Source organism: Labeo rohita, chromosome 8, assembly GCF_022985175.1.
Source record: "Labeo rohita strain BAU-BD-2019 chromosome 8, IGBB_LRoh.1.0, whole genome shotgun sequence".
NCBI classification, from domain to species: Eukaryota; Metazoa; Chordata; class Actinopteri; order Cypriniformes; family Cyprinidae; genus Labeo; species Labeo rohita.
In genome coordinates, this window is record NC_066876.1 from 26,572,640 (window position 1) to 26,587,532 (window position 14,893).

The window sequence follows — 14,893 nt, forward strand, 5'->3', positions numbered from 1 at the left end:
AATAATAATAATAATAATAGTAATAATCACTTTTTTGTCTCTTAGAAATGCACATTTGATAGTAGCTTGAGGATGCAGAGGTACATTTTTGTTCATCATCAATCAGTAACATCTGTAAAAATTGTAGCAACCTCAGTTTATGGTTAAATTTATTCTGTCCCAGTTTTTTTTTTAATTAAGCATTGGTCTCCCATAGTAGCAAACATACATTTCAAATCATGATAAACACCATTAAACCCACGCATAATGGTACCTCAATGCCATGGTAAAAATATAACTACATGGTTTTATAGGTAGCCTATTTGTATGAAAAACACTAGTCTAAAAACATTCAGTATAAATGCACACATGCTATAGCTTAATCACAAATACATACATGCTATAATTATATACCATTACTCCTGTAATAAAATTCAATGTGAATATCCCACATTGCTGCCACAATACCATGGTGCAGTGAGTGTTACTACAGTAAATCCATGGTTAATCATGGCGATGTGTAGACTGAAAAGCCTTCTGACTGTCTCGCTGCACACAGCTTTAAACTAGTTTCTATAAAATATTTCTGTTTGAAATAAATCATAAATAGGCATCAGGGACACATCAGAATGATTTCTGAAGCATCATTTGACACTGTAGACTGGCGTCTAATGGAAATCTAAAAATTACACTTTAAAATATATTAAAATTATGAGGCTACAGTCATCCTGGAGTTCAAAGAAGTTGAAAGTCTTTTCATCTACTCGCTTGCTGGCTGATGTTGACCAATTCAATTCACTTCTGAAACCCAAAACACAACAACACATGAAATGCATGGACTAAACAATTACTATCCAAACCTGCAAGCACTGTAACAGGTCTAACCAGTCTGCTCTACAAAAGACTGAATCACCACATCCAAGCCCTGTGCGCAGTTCTTTCAACAGCATACACTCACAGTTCCATCCCCACTCCATACAGTCATACTACTGTGCACAAAACACTAAAACTGTGCACTGGTTCCTCTAAGACCACCATACAGACATTAAACAAATAAATGACATTAGGAGACGCAACATCTAAAGAAACCAGTTTAATAATAGCAAAGGGTTTAAATGTCAGCTTCCCGTACTCAGAGTACTGTGTGATTAAGTTTCAATCAAGCTCTTTGTTCTTGATTTGATTAAAGTCCACGCAACCCCTCACAGCTCAAGTCCGCTTTGCACTAATAACAGATCCGTACAACAAAAATATCATGCTAATATCCTCCATGACATTCAGAACTAACAAGGCGTTTTCTTGTTATGTGTTACCATTGGGTAATTCAGAAAGGTGTGAACCAATCACACCCAAGACATCACGCCACTAATTTTGAATCAAAATCAACACTTGACAGATAACGATCGACATTAAACATCTTAAGTAGGTTTACATGACTCTTAATAGAGCACAAATGGGTCTAACGCAGAGTGCATTTGAGGATAACCATGATGAAAAGTGCACATGCATTTAGAGGATAGAATGGCATTTCATTCATCAGAGCCAAGGCTAAGGATGGAAAATACTTCCACGTTTTATGGCTAAAAAGACATTCACCATGAGACAAGCAGACAAACATGATTATTCAGCATGTTCCATGTACAAAGGGATTTGCCAAAGGATTACAGATGAATACAATTCTCAAAAGACCACCGCCACTAAGGAGGATATGCCATATTTCACAGCATAAGGGATTTACGGTACAGGAAATTAAAACAGCCAATTCAAGCCAAACATACAGTATCGAATGTCCAACACCAAACATCCAGCCACATGTGAAAGTTGGAATTTGTTTAGTCTAACAAGCCACATGTTCAGCTGACACTATAATTCAATCAATTGCTAGTATCTTGAGTAGTGCTTGTAAATCTTTTTCATTTCTGTATTAATGTCTTAATTACAAGATGATGTGTTTGGAAGAAAAGTGACAAATAATCTGGATTTTCAAGTTTAAGTTTTAGTTGTGTTTTGAATAGTAATTTTTAGCTGGTCTTTAGATAGTCCAAGCAGACAGGCCATCTTGGAGAGACCACAAACCAGGTACCAGCTGGTCATTACAGTTTAAGACGTTCAAGCTGGTTTTTGGAAGACTGTTACTGCTAATGACCAGCTTGAACCAGTTAGAAACCAGCTACTACAAAAAGAACATTGAGAATATTCAAATTAATAATAACAACGAAAGACTGAGGATTTTAAAACAAACTTTATCCAAAACTGTTAGAATCTGTTAATTACAAATACATTATGAGCCAAGTTACACTGTCATAAGAACCCTAAAACATAAACTCACTTTCCAACAAACACTCATCACAAAAAAAAAGTAACTACAGTTATTAATCTAGATGACCAATCACAAAACTGGCAATTTCATGCAGAGCACAAATAGCCATCTAAAAACCTCAAAAAGCACACAATGATGCATGGGATATTTCAAGCAATACCTCATACATCCTCTGCTTTTTGTCCAGTAGCCCAATCTGAAGGGCAACACCCCTGTAACAGACCCACACACGCTCGACGGGCTTCATTGTCTCTCAATAGTTCATCTTATGCCGAAACGATGCATTTTTTATTTTTTAAAACGCGAGTTGTCAATGGAACATGGCAGACTCGAAGCCCAGACAATAAAAGATGCGGGATCAAACTGCAGAAGCGTTGCCAATGGAACCCTTAGATAAAAAAAGCAATAAAATCTAAGCAACATATATCCACATAAGGAGATTTCAGCTCAGGTTTCTCTTTTACAGCACATCATTTTTGCATTGTCTGTGTCAACAATAACCAACAATGAAAACAGATTCTGGATGCAGCTGGGAGAAACTGTTGTCTGTCTTAAATTTATAATACATATACACGATATTACATGTTGTGTACTAGGAAAACGAGTTAATAAATGGTGATCCTGTCTCCACTTCTTAGTCATCGAAACTGGGTGTGAATCCTTAACATTAGGTTTGATTTGGAATGTCACTAGAATCAAATGGAACGTCACGCGTGATACATTAAAACTTGATACGTTCTAAAAACGAAATGTTATAATGTATCAAACTCTGACAATGTTTCTGGCGGTAAAGGTGTAAAGGACATACCGAGAATATACAGACAGCCTGACTAGGACACCTTTCCTGAAGTCATGCCAAAAACCGACTTGTTTGTTAGTGAACAAAAGGCCACAAGGAACAAGCAATAGGAAAAGTGCGCTTACCCAAAGATCCGTTCCCCAGCTCATAGCGAAAACACTCCAAGAACTAACGTCTCCTCCGGTTAAAACTCCAGGGTTGCTTGTTCTTCCCTCTCTCTGCCGTCGTGTAACTCTCTATACTCCAGTGAAGCCAGCAGCGACAACCTCACGGCTCAGGGTTTTCCCATTTCCGACACACAATGCGCCTCTGCCGCGGGGAAATGGAGGGATGCGTCGTTTGTCCAATATCGCCTCCTATCAGACAGAGCTTGTAAGTGGAGAGACTGAATAACTACCACAACCTTCTGAAACACAGAAAAAATATTTAGCCTTTTATGTCGTTTACGTTACTATATATATATATATATATATATATATATATATGGGGTGTAACGGTACACAGATGTCACGGTTCGGTACGTACCTCGGTTCGATACAATTTGGGTAAAAAAACAGAAAAAAAAAACAAATCTACTGTGCTAGATTTCTTTTCATTTATTTTTAACAGACAGTAGTACAAATCACATTTTTTCCACCTATATGTGAAAATACTAAATATTATATCAAATTATAATGTCATATATAGGCTATAAAATCGGCAGTACATATATACATACAATAAATAAATACCTGACATACATTTAATTAAATTTAACTGTTAGACAAGGGTGGAAACGTAACGTAGCATATATTTGCTGAGTTTCAGTTCAGTTTTGTGACAGAAAGGAAACTTAAATGGCAGAAAGCGGCGTCCTATTTGTTTTTTGTTTAAGTATGAGTGGTATGGTATGAGGAAAGCTTAAGTAATCGCGCCGGCGCGCACAAACACAAAACATATACATGAGCGCGCCCACTGTGTCATCGTAGGAATGCGTGAGCATTTGGATACATCAATATCATCAATATCATCAATATGAACATATTATGGAATATTTGGATTTGTGCCGAATGAGAAAGGAAGGATACAAGAGCACAAAGCTCCATTTCGCAAACAGTTGAGTGCGCAAGCTTTTAAAGTAACGTTATTCTCCTTTGTCAGGGAGAGACGCGTTCAGAATCAGTACATGTTCACTGTCTAGTGGGCTTTGTTTTCAAGTGCGCCACTCCTGGCATTCGCTGTTCTTCTGCCGGTGGTTATCAAACAGAGATGCATTACTGCGGGCGCCCCCTTCTGGATTGAAGCTGAATTGCTTGTATTCGCTGTGAGGTGTCATGCACCGAACCGAGATGCCCGTACCGTGACGGTTCGTTACGAAACATGTATCGTTACACCCCTATATATATATATATATATATATATATATATACAATATGTGACACTGGGCCACAAAACCAGTCATAAGGTTCAGTTCTTTGAAACTGAAATTTCTGTGTATATTTTTTTATATTTTAGCTGAATAAATAAGCTTTCCATTGATGTATGGAATTATTTATTAGGAAATAATTAAAAATAATAACAATATTTGGCCAAGGTATCACTATTTGAATATCTTGAATCTGACGGTACAAAAAAATCAAAATATTGAGAAAATCACCTTTAAATTTGTCCACATGAAGTTCTTAGGAATTCATATTACTAATCAAAAAATAAGTTTTGATATGTTTTCGGTAAGAAAATTTACAAAATATACAAACAAATAATATGGGCATTAACTTTTTTTCCTTCAAAATCTAGAATTTAAGTCACAGTCTCTTAATATTTGGTCATGTGATCTGCATGTATGGATATTACACTAGATATTTTAAAAAATATTTTGTCCATTTTTTAGTTCTTGTGATTTTCAATGTTTGTCTACATAGATTTTATTCATTGTTACTGCTGTTTTATGTTTTAATTGTTTTAAGTTAAACTAAATGAAAATGAGAAATATAGTTTTGGCAAAGTTTTACAAATATTTCAGTTAACATTCATATATAAATTAAAGCGTGACACATCACAATATATATATATATTACTCCATTACTCCAGTCACACAATCCTTCAGAAATCATTCTAATATTCTGATTTGCTGCTCAAAAACATTTATTATTATTATTATTATTATTATTATTATGATGATGATGATGATGATGATGAGAACAACAGAGTAAACATTTTCAGGTTTCTTGATGAAGAGAAAATTCATAAGAAAAGCATTTATCTGAAATAGAAATCTTTTGTAACATTATAAATGTCTTTATCATCACTTTTGATAAATTTAAAACATCCTTGCTAAATAAAAGTATTAATTTCTATAATTTCTTTCTTAAGTGAAAAACAAAAAAACAAAAATACTGACTCCAGGCTTTTGAATGGTAGTGTATAATATTACAAAAGCTTTATTTCAAATCTTTCTATTCATCAAAGAATCCTGAAAAAAATATTGCAGATAATAATAATAATAATAATAATAATAATAATAATAATAATAATACATTTCTGACGGATCAGGTGACACTGAAGACCGGAGTAATGATGCTGAAAATGTAGCTTTGATCACAGAAATAAATTACATTTGAAAATATATTCAAACAGAAAACAGTTATTTTAAATAGTAAAAATATTTCAACATATTTCTGTACTTGGATTAAAAAAGCAAGCTTGGTGAGCACAAGAGACTTCTTTAAAAAACATTTAAAAACTTTTGACTAGTAGTAATTGAAAGATTAAATAATAACAATGAAACTAGAAATAAACTCTTACACCAATATGTTTCAACAGTTTCTTTATTCATTATTTACATCAAGTGTAACACTGAGGAAGGACTTCACAGTAATATAATATTAAAAGTGAGCTTTAAATTAGAATCACACAAAATATACTTTTTACAAAACAGAAAAAAATACTGTTAATCTGTCAACCTCTGCCTTTTTAATCCCTGTTAAATTCACATATTCAAAATTAAGAGTGTTTTATTTTCATTGCACTTGAAGGACTAGAGAGGTGGCCTTTGGTATATAAATTTCTTCAGCACTTAAAATCTGACCTTACAAAAAGACAGTCAAAAAAAAAAAAAAAAAAAAAAAAAAAGTGATTCCAGGATCCAACATAAAAAAGTAAATTAATAAATAAACCAAAAATAAATAAAAGTGACAAACAAAAACGTAAAAAAAAAAAAAAAAAAAAAAAAACTTGGGTAACTGAAACTGAATAGGACTGAATTCTAATGAGACAGACAGTACGACTTTGCACCTCAGAGGCCTTGTGTGGCTCATAAAGCATAAACTCTAGAACAAGATGGTTCTCTCTAAATTGTTCCTCTCTATACATGATACAATAAAATATTATTAAATGCACAAACTTGCAGAGGAGATTTACTAAAATGAAATGTACTGATTACAACAAAAGAAATAAAAATGCAGTGGAAAAAAAAACACTGCTGTTTACTAAAGGTTTAAAAGGCAAAACGCTCCCTGACAATCATGTAAAACTGACATACAAAACAATCACTAACTCTTTCCCCCCTCACTTGTTTGGTAATGAAACATTTTCAGACATAATAACAAATGGAATAGATGACCTGCATGTGTTCAAAAGAACAAACTGCTAAAAATCACACATGAAAAATATTTTTTCTCTGTTTAACGTGATTACAAGAGAGGTATTCCTGACAAAGCAAAACTAACTCATGAGCTCTTTCAGTAAAAGGAGATCAGACTTCAAGCACTGTCTTTTTCTTAGTAAAGGACAGATCATTGCACTTTTTCCTATTCAAGTTGGACACCTCACATATACCCAGATGTCTGAACAGGGCAGCTTGAATGATAATAAAGGCTTGAAAAATCCCATTTGCCACCATAAAATTGATAATGAATATTTAGAGCAAAACATATTTACATAAACAGATCTTTAACATGACCTTGCAGTGCACAAAACATTAAATCTCTCACAAAAGGCACCATGTAATATCAGAAAACATTGCCCATGACAAAAAAAGGCAAAACAAGCTAAGTTACTGTATGATTTAGAATATAAAAATGGTTTTGAACAAACAAAATGTATGTTTTTCTATTGCGGTGGATCTGAAATGTCATGGAGGTGTATGGCAAAAAAAAAAAAAATTCTCCTTCCAAAATTTCCATATTACATACCCTAGATAGTGAATTAAGGCAAGGCAATTAACATTTATGCTTTACAAAATGTGCTCCAGTGTAATCGGTACAAATCATTATAATTATGACATTGCAGGGTACCCACAAAAATCTCATTTATGCAAATTCTAATAGAAATCTATCATTTTATGAATACAGACTCAGAGAACATTTTTAACTGTTTGTGTCCTGAAGAAAATCTTTCATTTAATAATGTTTCTTTTTAAACGGTGTGAAGAGGCTATGGAAAACATACACGCACACGCACACACAAAAAAAACATTCCTGTTTTAACAAATGAATACATTCATAATGCAGATGCACAGATGGAGACCCTCACACCAAAATCTCACCACGAGAACACGAGTGAGCATGACCTTCCACGCCTGTTTGTGGGTATAAAATAATATCTACAATATCATAAAAACGCCTGTGCTTTTAATCCAAAATAATTTAAAATTCAAGTTTACAAATGGCGACATTCTAAAGTGAAATCAAAATAAAGTTACAAATCAATGTGCTAAAGAAAAAGCAGTTTGTATGAAAAGACTTGGCAATACTTGTAGTGTTGCTGCTTCTGCGTTGGCACCATGACGGTCATAAAATAAATTCACTTTCCACACATTGAATAACCCCATAGCAAATCAATAAAATCTAGAAACATGTTTAGAATTCTTGAGTGTTGAGAACTCTAGAGTCAGAATGTAGATTTGTGCCATTTGGCTGATGGGGGGCATATCGAAAGGCCACGGATATAAAAGGCCAAATATGATCCATGTGGTGACAGACCCAACACCATTTCAACTACGCCACAGCAAACCACTACTAGCAACAAAAATGCATGGACCATGTCAAATATAAAAGACTGATTTGCGAAAGATCGACCAAATTATGAATGGTCATCAAATGCTGTAGTGTGGTCAAATCAAAAAATGACAGTATGGGATGAGGACAAATGTGCATAGAGCTGTGTTTGCACTCCACATTCATTACTACTGCAGCCGAAACCTTTTCACGTATTAAATGTTGGGAATTGTTGTTTGCATTGACGTGCTGATGCAATATCCAGTTACACGGATGCTAATTAAATGAGAAGTGCACTTCCAGAACAAAAATTTACAGATAATTTACTAACCCCCTGGTCATCCAAGATATTCAAGTCTTTCTTCAGTCAATAAGAAATTATGTTTTTTTAAGGAAAATATTTCAGGATATATCTCCATATAGTGGACTTCAATGGTGCTCCTAAGTTTGAATGTCCAAAATGCAGTTTAAATGCAGGTTCAAATGGCTCTAAACAATCCCAGCCGAGGAAAAAGTGTCTTATTTGGAAAAACGATTGACAGTTTATATGCGTTTTAATGCTCATCTTGTCTATTCTATGTGATGCGTAATCCAGGTCAGTACAGTTAAGGTATGTCGAAAAACTCCCATCATGTTTTCAAACTTTAAAATCATCCTACATCACTGCAGAAGTACTGATCCAGTGTTTACAAAGTGAACATGCAAAGAAGATCAAACGTCCTTACAAAAAAGGTAAAACAGCAATGCAGGACGATTTTGAAGTTGGAGAAAAAAAACGAGATGGGAGTTTTTCGACATACCCTAACTGTATTTACCCGGATTACACATGCACATTGCAGAGAATAGATGAGCGTTTGAGGTTTGAGGTTAAAAAAATAACCAATCGTTTCGTTAGATAAGACCCTTCTTCCTTGGCTGGGATCATTTTGAGCCATTTGAAGCTGCATTTTGGACGTTTAGACTTGGGGGCACCATTGAAGTCCACTATATGGAGATAATTCCTGAAATGTTTTCCTCAAGAAACATAATTTCTTTACGACTGAATCAAGAAAGACACAAACATCTTGGATGACAAGGGGGTGAGTAAATTATCCGTACATTTTTGTTCTGGAAGTGAACTACTCCTTTAAATACCAAAAAAGCGAATGGAAATCTAAAAACAAAATGCATAAGTGGACCAGTTCACGTGTAGTCGGCTCACCTTAACCTGTGCAACTCCTGTATATTTGTGAAAACTGATTCGGTCATACCAAGAGAAAACTGTATTAATTAATTTGTCAGAAACAAAACTGTATTTTGGTAGTGACAAAAAGCTTATATACAAAGAACTCTGTTCCCAACTGGCAATTTCAAGGAGAAAGTCACCTGTAAACAATAAAAAGTTAGAGAGTGTTTGAAGTCATTTTCTGAGGTACTTCTTAGAGAATATTCTCTGTCCCCCAACTTTTAAATAAAACTAGATTGATTCTGGGACAAAAAAAAAGTCTCTAGGGGTACAGGAAGAGGAGGAGGAGTTTTGGACACAGTGGCTACCTTTGCACAACATCGCTGATCTCTTTAATGCACGTGTGCAAGTTGTCAAGAGCCGGGCTGGTCCCAGGTCCCGCTCCCCCACCTGTAGAGGAAGCGCGCAGCTCCTGTAGACTCAACTCCAGTTTCCCCACTGCCTCACGAAAGGCAAATTTATTACGTGTCTGGGGGATGCAATCGACATACCCCGAGCAGTAGTCCAAAAGTTGGTGTCCCACATCCAGGACTTGGCTGCTGGAGGAAAGCTCAGTGTTGCCTTGAAGAGCACTACTCAAGCATTCAGCACATTCCAAAAGAGCCTCCTTGCTGATCTTCTCCAGTGGGATCCGTTCCGTCTGTTGCCGAGTCCGTCTAAGAGTAGGTTTGGCGGAAGTAGGGGCAGGCCCGCCACTGGAAGCACCGTTGGCCATCTTGGTTTGGGTGGTGTTGTTACTAGAGGGGACTACGGGGGCTGGAGGCACTTGTGGTGGTGGTATTGATGGACGTGCTCCTCTTCTTTTGACGCCATCGCCATTGACCTCTATGCTTCCGCTGAGCGCTTCGTCAGCTGCGTCGGCACTGTAGGCGTGTTGGAGGGAGCGGAGCATGGGCGGTGGAGGAGGTGCACATTTGGGCTTCACCAGTCGCGGTCGGTCACGATCGCCAATGTCAGACAGCAGTTTAAAGCGGTTGCCCTGAGAGTCCACACCGACTAGGTGTGCATCAGCTGAGCTGTGCTTTAGGGTCGGGGAGATCAGCACTGGAACTTTGTGGTTGTGCAGATTGACCGAACCAAGGGTGGAGGTTTTCGATGGCGATGACCAGCCTTGCCTGTCATCTTGGCCATCTTTTCCCCTTGTGTTGGAGTCTGAATCGGCCTCTCCCCCTACGCCCGGTGCTCTAACTCCACCTGCGACCCCTCGTGGCAAGAGTTTGGCTTTGGGACGATCTCGTATCTGAGCTGTGCCTTCGTCAAGCTTTCTCAGGATTGAATCCGAAGGTCGTGCTGCACCATTCTCTGGCTGCGAGGTGGTGGAAGCTGTACGCTCTAATGGAGGTTTGCTACGGTTTCTTGGTAACGTCAACGCCATGCGCTCTAAGTCCGGCAACCCGGCGGACATAGACGACGTCGAATTGGATCTAGGGAATGGCTTGGTTCCACTTCCTTCGTCTATTCCAGAAGGCTTACCAGTCCGCAATCCCAGGGTCTTTTTGATAAGGCGAGGAGTGAAGAAGCCTGCAAGGCTTCCCCAACTACTGCTGCTTCCCACTTGACCAGAAGTTCCTCCAGAGTTTGAACTCGAAGGCTTCTGTCCAAACGTGGCCCCGCAACAGCGGGACTGCACGTGGTTCCCCTCTCCGTGCGATGGAGAGAAACTCAACCCATCAGTTTGGGGCAAAGGAGGAGGAGGGCCTGCAAACCCAGCCGTGGGTTCATACTTTTTATGGGGCTGGGTCTCCATCTCCCGGAATGAGCTGCTCCTCTTGGGAGGCATTGGGAGATTCTGTTGCTGCTGAGGTGAGGATGAAGAAGAAGAGGAGGACATGGACTTCTTCTTCATGAAAGAACTGAAGAAGCCAGCCTTGCGGTCACGGGTGAAGGTAGTGTCCTGGGAGTCCTCCAGCAAGCTAGAGGGAGACTTGTCCCTCTGTTTACGTGGTAGGGCCGGAGAACTGCTGGAGCGTCCATCACCCACAAAAAGAGATGCTGCAAGACCTGAACACAACAAAACCAATGGTCAGAGAACTGCAAAATAAGAGGTAGCAGTATTCATGCAAACTAAACACTTTAGTGCTCTCATATTTAAACACTTGTTTAGTGCAAAAATCACATTTTGTGTCAGACTGACACAATATAAAATGAATATTTAATTTATTATTGTTATTAATAGTTGTGTCTCAAAAATAAACATAAAGGTAAGGCATGGTGAAGCCTGGTGTAAATGAAGGCTGTGGGTGGTATTAGAAATCACTGCAACATGCAACATTTAGTCACTAGCACTACAGCTATGCTGCTAACCTTGACTGTAATTTACACACACTTGCCTGGAATTATACTTTCATTTAGAAAATTGTATAGTGTCCCTACGAGCTACTGCTTGCTGTCATGATTTAAACATGAAAGGACATGAGCCTGAGTCAGGGCTATCTCTTTAATTCACTGGGTAAATTATTTTTTGATTTAAATTTTTTTATGCATTTTTTTTTTACAGATCCTGTGGCAAACAGGCTGTCTAGATATTTAGAGTATCACTTGATATGTGGGATGTGGGTATAAGTAAGATTGTCGGGATAATCTAAGGCAGGACAATAAATACAGATACAGGAATACAAAAAAATAAATGTATAAATGTTAAAAATAAACTTTTTGCATGCTTAAAAGTTTTAATAATATGACAAAAAGATGCATCTCAATCATAAAATAAATAATATAAATATTCCCACCCTAAAGGTTCATTTTACATAAAGTTTGTGAGTTCAATAAATAGCATATAAATAGGTTAAGTAGAAATACAATAGTGCACAATATATGAAAATGGTTTAATAAGGTTAACAAATGTTAATCAAAATATATGTACACACATGCAGTTGGTGAAGTGCTTATGTGCATACTTGGGGTTTAGTGACATGCACCAAAAGGGGAAAGAGAATGAAATCAGATGTATTTACAGAAAGATAATCAAAACATGAGAACTAATATCTGTTCTGAATGTTTATGAACATGAGTTTTCTGATAATGATACATTTTGAACATTGAAAAATGAATGAGAAATATATATATAGAATATGACACATTAACTTTACTTTATCATACAATATTTGTGTATACATATTTGTAGGGTTATATAATATTATGTCACGCTGTTAATCGATAAGGAACACCACTCCCATTCTCTTGAGCTTCTGTCTGAGCCGGAGCTGGGCCTGTATACCTGCAGGGCCGTGGGGTCCTGCCTCCTCCATATTCTCTTTGTTCTCGGAGTGTTTCTTCTGCCCACGAGACTTTGAGGGCAGGAGGGGCATATCGTGGCCAAAGGTGTGCGTGAGTCCACCTTGCCCACCAGATGCAGTTTTACACAGCTCTTCGGCTACCTCTGGAGAAGAGTTAGCGGAAAGAAGGCGCATGTTAATGCTATGTTTAACATGAAAGTATCATGGGTCAAATCTTCATTAAACGTTCAATGCAGCTTTATTTCAGTCAATTTTCAATGGTAAATGCATAAATGCATTTCTGTATTAAATTCAATGCAAACTGCACCCATGTTATTTATTCTTTGTTTAGTTTTAAGCCTGTTTAAGACTGTTTATTGTGCATTAAGTTTTCTCTGCTTAATCATTAAGTACATCCACCTTTTTCTTTAATGCAAAAATGAGCCTATGGGTGAGACTTCCAGTTCATTAGCCGCTATAGAGAAATAACGAGAAGTATAATATAATAATGTGCAGTAAACAGTAAAACTGTTTGCACTACAAACCAGTGTGCTCATAATTAAGACAATACATTAAAATAACATGCTAAGACACATCAATTTGCAACATAAAGCAGCAAAACTAGCTGTTTTGTACAGCTAAAAATAGCTGGACGTGGATGAGAACGGAAGCCAGACCCATAAAATTTACAAATGGCCACACCCGTTCCTACGGGAAGAAAAAGGTGGATAAGATCCACATAAAAAAGTCAGCTTGGTTTGATGATGAAGCAGATGATGTACCTTCTGAGATGCTTGAGTCATGGAACATGGTCTCAAAGGCCTGGTGAATCTCAGCAAATGAGGGTCTATCCAGTGGACTCCACTGCCAACCTACCAACACACAAACAAAATATGGATTTACCAAATGACCAAAAACTAAACTATGGTACAAACGTTTTTTTCCCCAAAAGCAGCAATAATGCATTACACCAAATCACAAGTGGAAAGAAGATATATCCAAAACTAATGTTACAAAAGATTCATATTACAAACAAATGCTGTTCTTTTGAAACTTAGCAAAGAATCCTGAAAAAAAAGTGTCACGGTTTCCACAAAAAGCAGCATATTAGAATGATTTCTGAAGGATCATGTGACACTAAAGTCTGGAGCAATGGCTGTTGAAAATTCAGCTTTTCCATCACAGGAATGAATTACATTTTAAATATATTAACATAGAAATAATAATAGTATTTTACAAATTTACACAATGCTTAGAATATATATGAACTTATATGATTGACATTTGACACTAAATATACACTAAAGAGATGTTATTAACCCTAGTAAAAAAGTAATAGATTTAAACTGCATTCATTTTATACTAAGTATAGTTCAAGTATATTAACATATTTACTGACATATCACTCGAGACTTACTGATATAAAAATTGTAATTAAACTTTATTTGGAGTACTACATGTGCACAATGCACATTTCTTAATATTAAGCCTAAAATGTGTTTTAATGTCACTGTTGATGAGGTTTGTATAATCTTTAAATATTTTGCATTTAAAGTCCGATATTATTTAAACTGTACTTAAGGTATACTTGCAATAGCTCCACTTAAGATATACTTAAGTATATCTTCAGGTGGACTTCAGCACTAGTTCTGCACAATTAAAATGTACAAAATAAGTTGTTCCAATTTAGCAGACTTTAAATATACAAGTTTAGTATACTAACAGTACAATTGAAGGGTATTTTTCTTAAGTACATAATATGTAAATGTATTTGTAGTAGCATGAAATAAATGTATTTTAAATACATTTTAGCATATTTGTTCTTCACTAAGTAAAGGCTATAAAGCATTATCAAAGTTACTGCTGACACTCACAGGCTCTCATAAGCTCGTAGACTTTAGGAGGACAGCCCTCGGGCTGCTCCATACGGTAGCCCTTCTCCAGCAGATCGTACACCTGAGACAGGTCGATTCCTGGGTATGGAGACATCCCGTACGTTGCAATCTCCCAAAGCAAAACTCCAAATGCTGGAAAATTAGGGAAAATAAGTGAGTCACTTATTCAGTCTGCAACACATAACTCTTTACAGAGTATCAGAACTTCCAACATAATTCTTCTTATAAAATGAAATTAGTAACTGACCCCACACATCTGACTTGATGGAGAAAGTGTTATAAGCCAGACTCTCTGGTGCTGTCCATTTGATGGGGAATTTGGCGCCTGCATGAGCGGTGTAGGTGTCACCTGTCATGAGCCGGCTCAGTCCGAAATCAGCCACCTTGACCACGTGATTCTCTCCAACCAGGCAATTACGAGCTGCCAAGTCCCTGGGAAAGAAATTGAGAAGCTGGAGTGAGATTTCTCACTGGGATATAAAAC

At 36.8% G+C, this 14,893-nt stretch overlaps 2 protein-coding genes across 5 annotated transcripts in view; both read right to left on the reverse strand.

Moving 5' to 3' along the window:
• The window catches only part of fnbp1l (formin binding protein 1-like), a 62,520-nt gene extending 59,109 nt beyond the window's left edge, over window positions 1-3,411 (reverse strand). For 2 of the 3 annotated variants that reach the window (XM_051118231.1, XM_051118230.1), the window contains exon 1: window positions 3,224-3,409. In XM_051118231.1, coding sequence (XP_050974188.1) covers window positions 3,224-3,247 — 24 coding nt within the window. In that variant the 5' untranslated portion in view covers window positions 3,248-3,409. Of the gene's footprint in view, window positions 1-3,223 lie in introns of all 3 variants that reach the window. The other variant, XM_051118232.1, reaches the window with a different exon arrangement.
• Window positions 3,412-5,889: 2,478 nt separating this feature from the next.
• The window catches only part of abl2 (c-abl oncogene 2, non-receptor tyrosine kinase), a 36,464-nt gene continuing 27,460 nt past the window's right edge, over window positions 5,890-14,893 (reverse strand). For both annotated transcript variants that reach the window (XM_051116727.1, XM_051116728.1), the window contains exons 7-11: window positions 14,657-14,841; window positions 14,389-14,541; window positions 13,297-13,386; window positions 12,517-12,678; window positions 5,890-11,300 (exon numbers count right to left, since the gene is read on the reverse strand). In XM_051116727.1, the coding sequence (XP_050972684.1) occupies window positions 9,604-11,300; window positions 12,517-12,678; window positions 13,297-13,386; window positions 14,389-14,541; window positions 14,657-14,841 (2,287 nt within the window). In that variant the 3' untranslated portion in view covers window positions 5,890-9,603. The remainder of the gene's footprint in view (window positions 11,301-12,516; window positions 12,679-13,296; window positions 13,387-14,388; window positions 14,542-14,656; window positions 14,842-14,893) is intronic.